This window comes from Hordeum vulgare, chromosome 3H, assembly GCF_904849725.1.
Source record: "Hordeum vulgare subsp. vulgare chromosome 3H, MorexV3_pseudomolecules_assembly, whole genome shotgun sequence".
In the NCBI taxonomy this organism is placed as follows: domain Eukaryota; kingdom Viridiplantae; phylum Streptophyta; class Magnoliopsida; order Poales; family Poaceae; genus Hordeum; species Hordeum vulgare.
The window spans coordinates 573,587,116-573,600,218 of NC_058520.1; the positions used below are offsets into that span (position 1 = coordinate 573,587,116).

The 13,103-nt window shown below is 44.4% G+C and overlaps 1 protein-coding gene across 2 annotated transcripts; it reads left to right on the forward strand.

Annotated features, from left to right (window-relative positions):
- The first annotated feature begins 214 nt into the window (after positions 1-214).
- On the forward strand, positions 215-6,351 carry LOC123445233 (uncharacterized RNA methyltransferase pc1998). 2 transcript variants are annotated; one of them, XR_006631063.1, is made up of 16 exons: positions 215-509; positions 616-730; positions 963-1,074; positions 1,198-1,242; positions 1,345-1,412; positions 1,644-1,698; positions 1,783-1,862; positions 1,994-2,077; positions 3,015-3,128; positions 3,862-3,980; positions 4,833-4,950; positions 5,033-5,163; positions 5,307-5,460; positions 5,555-5,634; positions 5,725-6,011; positions 6,113-6,351. XR_006631063.1 is itself a non-coding variant. In XM_045122193.1 (15 exons), the coding sequence occupies exons 1-15, from the start codon at positions 247-249 to the stop codon at positions 5,840-5,842; spliced, it is 1,656 nt and encodes a 551-aa protein (XP_044978128.1). In that variant the 5' UTR covers positions 215-246; the 3' UTR covers positions 5,843-6,351. The 2 variants fall into 2 exon arrangements, 1 of the variants encoding a protein (XP_044978128.1); XM_045122193.1 differs by having other exon boundaries at positions 5,725-6,351.
- Positions 6,352-13,103: the final 6,752 nt, after the last annotated feature.

Sequence of the window (13,103 nt, forward strand, 5' to 3'; positions counted from 1 at the left end):
ATAAACTGTAATATAATCTGTCCTGTTTGAAGACATAATAAATTATAAAAACCAAATTATATAATTTGGATGGTTCCAAACATGGCCTGAGAAGAAGAGAAGAACGGCTATTATATTTCTTTGAAAGGAAAAAAACTCGCCTTCGATAAAAGACACTGCTCAAAAATCTAGTCCAATATCCAAACGCATCGCCCGCCTCCTTATCCCTCCACACCACCGTTCTTCCCGCCTGCCCAACCGCCGGCGATGCCTCCCCCGGCGGGGCTGATCCCCTGGCCGTCGCCGACCGCCCCGGCGCCGCGTATCACCACCACGACCCGGCCGCGACCCCCGCCTCGCGTTCGCCCTCCTCCTCCTCCCCCTCCCCCTCGCCGCGCCCCGCCGACGCCACCTCCGCGGCTCAAGCCGGTCGTCGCGCCGAAACCGGCTGCCTCCCTGCCCCCGCCGCCCGTCATTGTCTCCACCATGGACCCCTCCTCCACCTGCCTCAACTGCACCCACTTCGGCTCGTACGATACTCTCTCGCTCTCGCTCTCGCTCTCTTCCACGACCCGCCGGCGCTCTCTTCCGTGCGTGCGTGTGTGTGGGCTGACTCTTCTTCTGCGTGGTTCGTAGGTGTTCCGGATGCACGCACGAGCTCGACCTCGACAAGCCGCCGGTGCTCCAGGAGGTGGCGGATTTCTTCAGTGGCCACGGAATCGAGGACTTCACCTTCAGCAGGGGCAGGCTGGTACGTGCAGCTCCCACAAATCTCTAGCACGAAATGTACGGAGTGATGTGTTTATTTGGCTTCAACTAAATTAGTTTCCATAACTACTGCTCACCCGATCAAGTAACCTAGAAGAAATTTAGGTTCAAAACTCCCACTTCGCAGTAAATGTAGAGTTACCTAAGCGGTGATTAGTTGCTGGATTTGCTTTGCCGCTAAGTCTGAAACTCTGAATGTGGAACCTTGTTTTTAGTCAGAATGGCGGTGCCGGGCGAAGCTAGCGGTACGTGGAACACCAGAGAAACCGCTGATTGGCTTATATCAGGAAGGGACACATACTGTCCAAGATATTCCCGAGTGCAGAGGTTAGCTATCAAATTTTGTTCAATCATACACAGTATATGGATCCACTTCAACTTTTTTTTTCTCCTACATGCTATTTTTATTATCCATCTATGGCTCATGGCTTCATTCCGAATTATTTTCAGCTCATCACCCAAGCATTAATTATGCTATTAAGCTTCTGAAGCAAGGTATGCTCCTGTCTGCTTTGTTTTCTTCGTACAGATATGGAAAACATAGTTTCTTTAAATTGGTGAAGTGAAGCATAATATGTTAGAACCCTGGTCTTGTAGGTATATCTGAGCTGAATGTGCAGCCTTTTAATGAAGACGCTGGTACTGGTGAACTAAGATATGTGCAGGTAATTGTTACTTTGCTTAATATCATGTACACGATGTATGTATAAATACACAAAGAAAGTATTCAATTTTCTTCTGGACCAAAAACATATGCCTAAATCCTCTTTGTGAATGGCAAAGTTGAAAGCTGTGATCTTCGGTCTTCCTTGCTGCAAATCCCGATACAATTACCACATCAAGCATGTCATTATGTCAATAATCCTGATGCATTTGATTTCTTTATATATCCCTAGATGACCGTGACGACATATAACACGTCTATTCCAGTTGCGCAAAGATACGAGCAAGGTTAGCTTTATTCTCCATCTGTTCTAAGCTGTACTGTCGATTCTCCAAGCCCAAAGTAATTGAAAGATGTCATTTTCTACCTAGCGAGAGTTCAAGTTTCATTGGTTTGGAATTCAAGAGACGAGCGCTCCAAAAATTCAGAGAAGTTGAGTTTGTTGCAAGAAGTAAGTTTTCCAACTGAGGTTCAACACCTATAACTGCTAGTCAGCTTTCCTATTTTAAGTATTCTGCCAAGTCATTTACTTTGCTTTTGTGCACTTTTTATCCTCAATCTTGGTGATTGTACTCATGACAGTTCTTATGGACAAATGGTGGACCAAGAAGTAATTTGCATGTGATTCACTCTATATGGGCCAATTTCCAGACATCAACCAGCAATGTAAGATATGTGTGTGAATTTGGTGGATGTAATATACTCCTTCCGTAGACAAATATAAAATATAATACTCCCTCCGCCCGGAATTACTTCTCACCAAAATGGAAAGAAATGAATGTATCTAGAACTAAAATATATCTAGATACATCCATTCCTATGACAAGTAATTCCGGATGGAGGGAGTATGTTATAAGGAGTACTTTTTTCTGATTCGGATGTATATAAATGCACTTTAGTGTGTTTGTTCACTGATTTCAGTCCGTATGTATTCCATATTGAAATATCCATATCATCTTATATTTGTGAACGTGCCACTTTTGCCATTTTCAATACGGGTACTGAAATAGGTTAAGTTTTATGTGAAGTTGGGATAATGGTACTACAGTCTAGTCTTAGAACTTTTGCAAAGTGATGAATACCGATGATAAGATTGAAGGTGGAATATGGAGTGCATAATTGTATCATTCCATTGTACCCAATTCCCATTTCTACAAATCCAAATATTAGTTGATTTTTTTATGAAACTGTCAACTAATACGTATCAAGGAAAAGATTGTGTACTATAGTGGTAAAGAATATTCTAGGTCAAGTTGTTCGGGTCACAGGTGCCCCGGTTATAAGAAGCTTATGCATTTAATAATTAAAATTGTATTAAATACTCTCCTCTGATCAGCCATCAACATTTTTATAAGCTGCAAGGAACAGGTGTACAGCATGAGGAAATCCTATAGGACAAAAATATCAAGACTATCTTCAGATTTCCTTTTTGTTCTTACTGTAAAGTCTAAACTGATTGCTTACAAGTTAGTACAAGACATTGATGTATATATGTTTTGATTACCAATTAGCTCCCTTATATTTACGTGTTGGCCGACCAACTACTTAACTTCTGCATTTATATATGCTGCATTTTCCTATAATAATGTCGTTGCATCCGCAGATAATTTTTGGGCATAAATGGAGACATATCGGCGGGGAGGCAGATCTGTGGGAGCGTTTCGGTGGAGTTGATATTTGTCTTGACCCTTATAGCTTTGGGCAGGCTAATACTCTGGTATGTGTGATTGTATCAGGATTAAATTTTGTACCAAAATGTTGTGAACCTTGATCCAAAACAGGATAAACTACTGTTATGATGAAGATGGCCTGACGGCGTGCCTGCAAGGGTTTGGGTAGACTCATGGTTGCGAAGAGAAAATAAATTGATTGTTCTTGCTTGCCTCCTTACAATTGGGATACATCCCTTATATGGACCTTCTAGATCGGCAACTGTTCACTGAACAGTAATTCCAGCTTGTGACAGCTGGGCACGTATCCCTAACTAAAATAACTTGACTCCCAAGAGAAGAACTCCTAACTGGATACATACTCTAGCATAGCTGGACTCCTAAATGGGTACAAACTCTAGCATAGCTGGACTCCTAAATGGATACAAACTTTATTCATTTAAATGTACGAGAGGAAGCAAGAAAAAAAAATCTATCCTATATGAAGTCCATCGCTCTAGTCTATAGTCTGTTTCCCCTTCCAATACCCTAATTCCCTTCAAGACATACAATCAACCATCTTCAGTACTGTGTTTGTCTTGATGTTAACCAAGGTTCACAACAAAGTCAAAAATATCAAGGCAGTTCTATTTGTCAGGTGCTGTTGATTAACCATAGAGCCATTCCATACACCATATATTTTAGCTGCACATGGTTCGATTGTGTATCTTAACTTAACTTAACTTATGATAAGTTTGTCATACGAGCTTTTTCTTACACATTGTTGTGTTTCATCTACAGTCTTTTAACTCGTTACTGCATAAGTTGATCAAATATGTACCACGGGGCTCAACAGTTGTCGATTTGTACTCTGGTGCTGGTGTTATTGGGTTAGCCATCGCGGCTTCTAGGAAATGCAGGTGAGTACAAAAATGCATGTTTAACTATCCATTGCCTCTTCTCGGAAATGTTGGTGAGTAAGTAAAATGGATGTTTAACTAGCAAATATTGCAGTACCTGTTTATGTGCCAAGATTAGATATGAATATCGCCTGTCAGGTGCATCAGGGCAACATAATTTCCCAGACAGTCCAGATGTTGTGGAGCATACTTAAATTCATTGATATACTAAACAACTTACGATCTGATACCCTATCTTAATGCCTGCACAATCTAGATTCTAGAATACTTCACCAATGTTTTAGTTCAAAGAGTTAGTTTTTTATTCCTTATTTGGTATACTACTATACTTGTTGATAGCTTTTGCTCGAATCAGTTAGCCTTCCTGCATGCGTTGCTTGTAGGCCACTTAGTCAAGTGTAGGAGACCGCTTGCCTTGCTTGTAGCACTAAGCCACAAGTACTGATATCGAAACTAGTGTGGTATAGTGAATGCCATTCTGGAACTTATATTAGTGTAATTCAAACCCTGTGTTGTCTGGCCTGAAAATGCTAAGTTTGAGCCTGGTCTGGCTCGGGAAAAGAGCCCCCAAATAACTGTGTTCTGGTCCAAAGCCCAGCAAAGTCTGAGAAACCAAATATGTTAGTTTCCTCTAGATATATTAATTTACACTACTTGTTTTTAAAAACTTATTGTGGGCCTGGTTCTAAAGCCAGCTGACTCAACCTGAGATTTAGGACAGCCAGTCTGCCTGGGACTTCTCTATTAAAATATTTGTAAGAACTTTCAGTGAACCATTTATAGTGTCTCACTTCTCTTTGTTTTTTGGAAACTCTTATTAAAATATTTCATTTGAGGTTCTTATACTTACAGGTCTGTGAGATGTGTTGAGATCAACAAAATGTCGAAATTGTCTTTTGAGAAGTCAGCAAGCCGACTTCCACCAAACCTGGGTTGCACCATAACTTGGCACAATACCGATGCTTCAGCTGTATGCAATTGAACTTGTATTTTTTGTAATGGTTACATTTCATATTACGAGGATTCATTCGGAACCTACATCATGCTACCAGGAACCCATTCACTGGCTTGAAGGGTCAAGTGTTGCTATCGTGGATCCTCCCAGGAAAGGACTGCACCCTTCTGTTATCAATGCTCTACAGAGAGTTGCTTTGTCTGAGCGCAAGGCGTTCAAGGCCAAAAGGTAGATATAAGAAGTAATTCACAGTCCACATGCTTTAATGCTTCTATTTCAGTTATTTGACAAATATGTCGACAGAGTTTTCTTAAATTATGACATCCTTTTCCATTGTGGTAGCTTTATCGGTAATGTTATTTTCTGAACAGTTCACTTACAAAGGCCAAAGATGAGAAGAGACCATGGATTCTGCGAGCAAGGGAACCAGCTGTTCATGTTGACAGTACAATCATGGAAGAAAGTAGTGGAATATGGCCAGAGACGCTCATATACATCAGCTGCGGATGGGACAGTTTTAAAAAGGTGACAGTTGGTAGCTAGTCTCCAAATCTTGTACCCTTCCTACCTCAGTTTTATGTTGCTTCAGTTCTCTTATATATAACCATTTCATATGCAGGACTGCAAAAGCTTGATATCCAACGAGGCCTGGCATTTGGAGAATGCGCATGCTTTTAACTTCTTCCCTGGCACTGATAGGTACCGGTTTCGACCTCTTGACTGGAAGCTGTCCTTATTTCCAGTTCCCTAAGAAATAAGCTTTGTTGGCTGTATGCATTACTGATGCAGCATCGAAGTCCTGGCGATCTTCAGACGGGACTCAGGAATTGCTCAGAAGAAAACAAAAACAAAAACAAAAGCAAAAACGAAAGCGAAAAAGAAGAAAGCCAAGCCATCGAAAGTCTGACCAGACAGAATTGATTTGGTCATACCAAAAGGCTGGAAGTGGCACGGGCTGTGGTGCTAATCTGGCGGATGCTTGCATCTTTACCGCCGACCCAGAAAATTGGGTTGCTGCGATGAATTTTACATCGGCCAAACGAAGCATCAACCGAAGGATCTCAATTTAGGGCAAGGTATTTGTAGAAACTCACGTAGCTAGTTTGTCTCAATCAGGAACTTACATTCCGTGCTATTCCCTTATCGTGTAAACCAGCATTGAGACTGTGCAGTACAGGTTAGCTTAAGAGGGGAACTCGAGCTCAAGGTGACTGATCTCATGGGCTGTTTCACCAAATTTTGGCCGTGCATTTCGGTCCGCCGCCGTTGTTGTTGGAAATATAGAGCATGACTATCTGCAGTGTTTTGTATATCTAAACATGTATCTAGGGAGGACAGAGAACCTCAACCTTTCGTCAAAATGAAACATCATTGTATCTTTAGGTTGTGTATATATTTTTGGTTTTGCTTGCTCAATCAGCCTGTATCTGCCGCCATTAGGATGTTTTTTTTTTTTGTGTGTGTGACAATAACTCTCCCATTATTCAAAGTTTAAGGGATTACAATCTCGCGATACACAATATCGAGGACATCCTCCGGACCCGAACCAAGCCAGACCATGGTTCAGCCCTGAGTTCTGCCAACTTTTGCTAAAACATGACTAGCACAATTGCCATTGCGACGAATATGAGTAATAGAAGAGTCCTGTTCCCCCATACTTTCCTTTATCTGTCTGATCATGAAAGAAAACTTTGACATTTTACCCTCAGTGTTTTTCAACATAGTCACAGCTTCTAGGCAGTCGGATTCAATATCGATAGGGTAAGGTGCTCCATTGCAGCGCAGTGGCGTAGCTAGGGGGTGGACAGGGTGGTCCATGGACCACCCTGGAATTTCCCCAAAGCATGTATATAGTGTATTAAAAACATATTTCTTTGAAAATAAATAAATGTATGTAAATATTTATATTATTGGACCACCCTGGCACACTGGTCTGGCTACGCTACTGTTGCAGCGCTAGGTTGAGCCCTTCCTGAACAGCCAGGATTTCAGACTCCAGCGCATCCTCACAAAGCTCAACATGCCTGAGGCACTGAATATTATTCTGCCTGATGATCACGAAGATCCCAGCCACACCATTTAGAACCGAGCCATCTGTATTAAGCTTCACTCGCCCATGACTTGGAGGTAACCAACCTGTGCTCTCATCCATTCTGTTAACACATGTGTCCTGTAACAACGGGAAGCAACGGTTAACAACCATTTTGCCTTTAACAAAATTTGCATTGGGATTCACTGGAGAGTGCATCGAGGTAACTTGACAGGAACCTGACCGAGACATCAATAGGCGGAGCTGGTTTAGCATGTACTCCCTTCGTTTTTAAATATAAGTCTTTTTAGAGATTTCAATAAGGGACTACATACGAAGCAAAATGAATAAATCTACATTTTAAAATATGTCTGTATACATTTGTATTTAATCCCCTGTTGGAACCTCTAAAAAGATTTATATTTAGAAACGGAGGGAGTACTAATTCATTTCTGACACACCACTCTCCAAAGCAGCATCAATACGCGGACTCGCATCTGTTCATTTGCTTCAGTTATCAACTGCAGGAGTCAGTCGTCATGCCGCTTAATGTTTGTTGGAGTCGGTAATTCCCAGACTTTGGCCATCGCCCTCCAAAGACGTTGAGCGTTATCACATTCACAGGCACAAAGAACATGGAACAGATCCTCCTCCTCCCTCCCACAGATCGGATGGTCTGCATGTAACTCCAGTCTCCAGAGTTCTACAGTACGTTTTTTATTGCGACAGGTAGCTGAAGAATCAGTAGCAGCATGCCATGCAAAAGAGAGAACTTTTGGTGGCGCTGGGCAAGCCCATATCAATCTCCAGATGTCCCGACGTCCATCAGGAGCACTGGTGGTGGAAGGAATTGATGCATAGTTCACTTCATCCGCTGCTAGCCAGTAGGCACCTGGAGTTTTGGATTTCGTCCGAAATTCGCCCATTTCGTTTGGGCCCGGTCTTAATACAAACCGGTCAAAAAATTCGACCTTTTTTGAACTTTCAGTCCGGCCCATGATAAAAAAATAGCCCACATATATCCCCTAGCCCTAATTTTCATTTCCCCGCTGATAGCCTACGAAGCCTCAACCTCAAGAGCTCGTTTGGGCTCCCGAGGCACACGAGGCAATCATTGCCGTTCCCAAGCTATCCAATGGCCCAGCTGGTAGAGAGTATCTGCTCCCACAACTCCATGGTGCTCGTGTCTAGCACCAGCAGCCTGACGACATCGGTTTGCCAGAATGTGCTCGGGCCTTGACTCCTTTCCCCTTTCTTCATTGTCACTATTAAGATGACTGTTGTTGAGTTTCTTCATTGTCAATATTAAGGTGACTGTTGTTGAGGCATACTTTGGTGGAGAGAAGATGAGACCTCCAGATAATACTCACAAGCTATCTGCTGCCGTGTCAACAATGATTATTCAAGGAATAATTGCTCAGAATACATCCGGAAGCATATTTAAGCCTGAGGTCAGCCTATACTTATAATTTATGTGCATGCATCTTTTCATCCATGAATCTGAACATGTTCTTCTTCCTTTCTCATGTTATGGTTCAGCTGTGTGTGGCTACTGACTTTTGTTTGATGTCACAGGGTGGTTCAGTTGTGTGTGGCTACTGACTTTAGTTAGAGTTGAACGCTAGAGCAGGTCAGACAAGGTCCATCTATGGATCTAAAGGGTACACTTCCACTAGATGGGACAAGTACCAAGCTTGGCTCGACCAAAGCGATAGAGCCCCAAAACAACACCGGCCTCGGATGAGAGCTGACCTCCAGCGCGACGTAGCTCGAGCCCGGGGCGCCGCTCACCCAATGTGCTTTATAGATGAGGTGATACAACATCAATTCCCCGAAGGGTTTAAACCCATAAACATCGAACAGTACGATGGGACAACGGACCCGACCGTGTGGATAGAAGACTTCCTTCTCCACATTCATATGGTCCGAGGAGATGACCTCCATGCCATAAAATACTTGCCATTAGTTGAAGAGCCTCTCCGAAAACTCCATTGGGAGCTGGAAAGAGCTCAAGGATGCCTTCCAAGCTAACTTTGAAGGCACTTATGTCCGACCCCCGGATGCCGATGACTCGAGCCACATCGTTGAACGGTCCAAAGAGTCAGCTCGACAATTTTGGAACCGATTCTTGACCAAGAAGAACCGAATCGTTGACTGCGGATGCGGAGGCAATAGCGCCTCTTTCAGAAACAATATCCGGGACAAGTGGCTAGCTCGTCAGCTCGGCCAAGACAAGCCAAGAACAATGTCAGCCCTCACCTCACTTATGACTCGCTTTTGCACGGGCGAGTACATTTGGTTAGCCCGCACAAGGAACACTCCTGGAGACCCCGACACCTCGGAAGTTTGGGATGGAAATAGGAAACCACGGTGCAACAAGAACAAGCGTCGACACAACGGCGGTGATGCCGAGGACACGACAGTCAATGTCGGTTTCAGCAATTCAAAGTCAGGATCGCGGAAGAAACCATCTAAAGGAAATCAGGATGGACCTACCGCGCTGGACAAAACCATGGATAGGCCCTGCCAGATCCACGACACACAAGACAAGCCCGCCACCCACACCAACTATAATTGCTGGGTGATCAAACAAGTAGGCAAGCTCGCAGCCGAAGAATAGGGCAAGAGCCCCCACAACAAGGACGATGACAAGCCTCGCAGGCCAAACAATGGAGGATAATAGCAATTACCACCCAGGTTAAAAACTGTGAACATGATCTACGTCACACACATACCAAAGAAGGAGAGGAATCATGCGCTTCGGGATGTCTATGCCATAGAGCCCGTAGCCCCGAAGTTCAACCCATGGTCGGCATGCCCGATCACCTTCGATCGTACAGACCACCTGACCAACATTCATCATGGGGGTTCGACAGCCATGGTACTTGACCCCATTATCGATGGGTACCACCTAACTAGAGTCCTCATGGATGAAGGCAGTCGCCTCAATCTAATTTACTCAGATACTATGAGGAAAATGGGCATTGATCCATCAAGGATCAAACCCAACAACACCACCTTTAAAGGAATAATCCTCGACGTCAAAGCTTGCTGCTCGGGTACCATAACCTTGGAAGTAGTGCTTGGCTCGCCCGACAACTTCCACGGCGAAGACTTGATCTTCGACATTGTCCCTTTTCGCAACGGCTGTCATGCACTTTTCGGTCGTACATCATTCACTCACTTTAACGCCGTCCCCCGTTACGCATATCTAAAGCTCAAGATTCTGGGACCCAAGGGTGTTATCACTATCAGTGGCAATACTGAGCGCACACTCTGAACCGAGGAGCACATAGTGGCTCTGGCAGCCTAAGTCCAGATCAGCAACGAGGCTCCAAAGTCCCAATCTACCGTCAAGGCACGAGAGGTGAACAAACGACCCTGATCCCTACAGCAGTTCCCGGAGTCCTTCCATGCTCAACACAAATAGGGAGACACTCCCCATAAGATGGCCTCGCTAGCCACAAAGCACGTGCCTCGGAGGCACAAATTCGTGCTCAAAATACCATGGGAAGCTGTGGGGACCGATCACGCAAGGACCAAGTGCTCGGCTTGACCGAGCTATGGTCAAACACGTCTTCAAACAATATTAGGTACCATCAAGGACCTACCCAGCATCAAGCTAACATACTACGGCGACCTCTCAAGACCCTCTCTCAAAGAGGTCTGCTTGCCGATCACTACCTCCTCTAACGGAGCACCCCGCGGAGAGCAAAGGTGCAGACATGCAGCAGGGCACAATAGGGACGTCAAACCACTCGTGAAGTCTCTATGTAAACCTTTCCTCTGTAAGTTTATTTTTAATATAAAGTATCCATAATAGTTCTTCGGGTAGTTCGGATTGTACGGATAGACATCACGAGTTCATCGGAAATAAAAATCAATTTTTACGATCCCATGGCAGTCATTTATATTGCATAATCCTTTTCTTTTCCGCTCTTTGACACCAAAACAAGCTAGTTCGATACGTATTTTAGATGCGGTCGGCTAGTCGACTAGGGGCTTGATCATAAAGCTTGCCCAAGCATCAGTGCAACAATATATTTTACCCTATGTGGTCGACGTTTTGGATATTGCGTTATATGCATCGGTTCCAAATTATGTCTTGGGACAATAGTTGGGTTGCCCGGCTCCTATGTTTACCCCCTTACATTCCGCATGATCGGCTAAAAGGGCAAAGGGAGAACCATTGTGATTGTACTTCTAACTCGCGTGGTTAAGTACCTCAATGGAGAAAGCCGAAAACTTACTGTCATAATAAGCGTGAATCGGTCTGCGATCCGATGGCAAGTGTTAAACTAAAAATCGATGAAGATTACACCATGTTATACGAAGGGTTTATATTTTCTCAAACCAAGTGATGATGGTTTCAACCGTATTACCCGGACATCACAAAACACTGGGGCTAGTAACTAGTCCCCGCAGTCAATCTCCTATGGCTAAGTGAAAGCATTAAAGCCACATAGTCTGATTGCCTAATTTCCCTCCACACTACCGCCTCCGCGCACCAAGACGTTGGCTAAGGGTAATAGTGCGGAGGTTGAAACACCCCTTGTAACATCTACAAGGGGGCTTAAGCTGACGATTAGTAACTTTCAGATTAAAATGGCCACACAGGAGTCAAAATAAACAAAGCAAAGCATGGTAAACCACGCAAAGCAATGACATCATAAAGAAACAAGAGTTTATATGACATAAGATACATGATAGTGCGTTTATTCATAAATCACATCTTTTGAGCATTGGGCCTCTATCGCGTGAGCATCATCCATTACGATGGGAAAGTACTACTCGGGGTGCGTATGCTCCTTCCCAGGAGGAGGGGGTCCGGTGTCCATATCGGCTGGCTTGATCCTCAACCAGTGCACCATGGTCTTCGCAAAGGTCATCCGAGCTCCCTTGATGCATAAAAAGCACTTTAGGATGTCAATCTCAGGCGTGGCATCGCGGAACTTCTGCACTAAGCCTATGTAGCTGCTCGGTAGCGGCTCAGAAGGCCATAGCTTGACATAGTGGTCCTTCATAGCTGGCTCAACCATTTGATGCACCTCCATCGGCCGCTTCATCTAATTATTGAGGAGGGAAGGGTGCTCAGGGGTCTGAAACTGCGTCCGAAACATCCTCTGCTCGACATTCCCCTCCCGGGATGCAATGTGCTTTTCCGCATAAGCCGCACTCCTCAGAAGATACGCAAATGCGCCTGAGGAACGCCACACTCGTGTGAGCAACATGAACCTGTTACCACCAAAGTCACATTGTAGCAAGTACGCCTTACCATCCGCTATAAGCATGAATTGGCGGAGCTTCTCTTGATAGAATCGCCTCTCCATGTGTACTTCCTGGATCACCGAGGTCAACGAGGTTAGCTCAAAGGCACGATCCTCATTCTTTTTCTCAAGGACCTCACATTTAGTGATGTCATCCTTGAGCTCTTGCTACACTTCGGCCACCCAGGCCTCGTGCTTATCACTAGCAGTTTTTGCCGACGTCAGTTTGGCAGCTGCTCGTTCGGCCGCCGACTTATGTTCGGCAACCTCTTGCCTCACCTACTTCGACTCGGCCTTGAGGTTGTCGACCTCCGCGGTGACACCTATAGTTGAAATAAACATCCACACTTAAGGGAACAACCCAAGACACCTCACTTAAATGAGGAATATAACGATTTTAAAAAGTAGCACAATGCGGACTTAGCTTGTGCCTCATCAAACCGCTTGTTGCGAAGGTCGAGCTCCTCCTTGGAGCTCTTGAGCTTCTGATCCATCTCCGCCAACTCCACGACATTGGGGGCTGCTATCGAAGACAAGGTGTGTATAACATATCATGTGTGTGAGAATCCCAAGCTATCAGATTTTGAATCCTTTGCCAGGATTTCTTCAGTCCTGCCAGAGTATCGGGAGCTATGGCTCAATTTAATATTTTTAGTATTTTTCCACACTATTTGACCCCCGCAAGAGTTTTTTTCAAACTCACACCAGGCTCGAGGGCTACTATATATAAGGATTACATGACTCTATGAAATAAATTCTCTTTTACATGATTTGTAACACCGTCCCTAGGTGGGGGATGTAAGTATGACACCAGTCCCAGGCCATCAAGGGTCTTGGAGCTATCAAAGTACCTCGTCCAATGGGAATATGTA

Excerpts from the sequence above, each read along its gene's own strand:
- LOC123445233 (XM_045122193.1), top strand. The coding sequence starts at position 247 with ATGCCTCCCCCGGCGGGGCTGATCCCCTGGCCGTCGCCGACCGCCCCG. Across the intron at positions 3,129-3,861 it reads TTGGGCAGGCTAATACTCTG|TCTTTTAACTCGTTACTGCA; the intron begins GTATGTGTGATT and ends TTTCATCTACAG. Across the intron at positions 5,635-5,724 it reads TTCTTCCCTGGCACTGATAG|CATCGAAGTCCTGGCGATCT; the intron begins GTACCGGTTTCG and ends TTACTGATGCAG.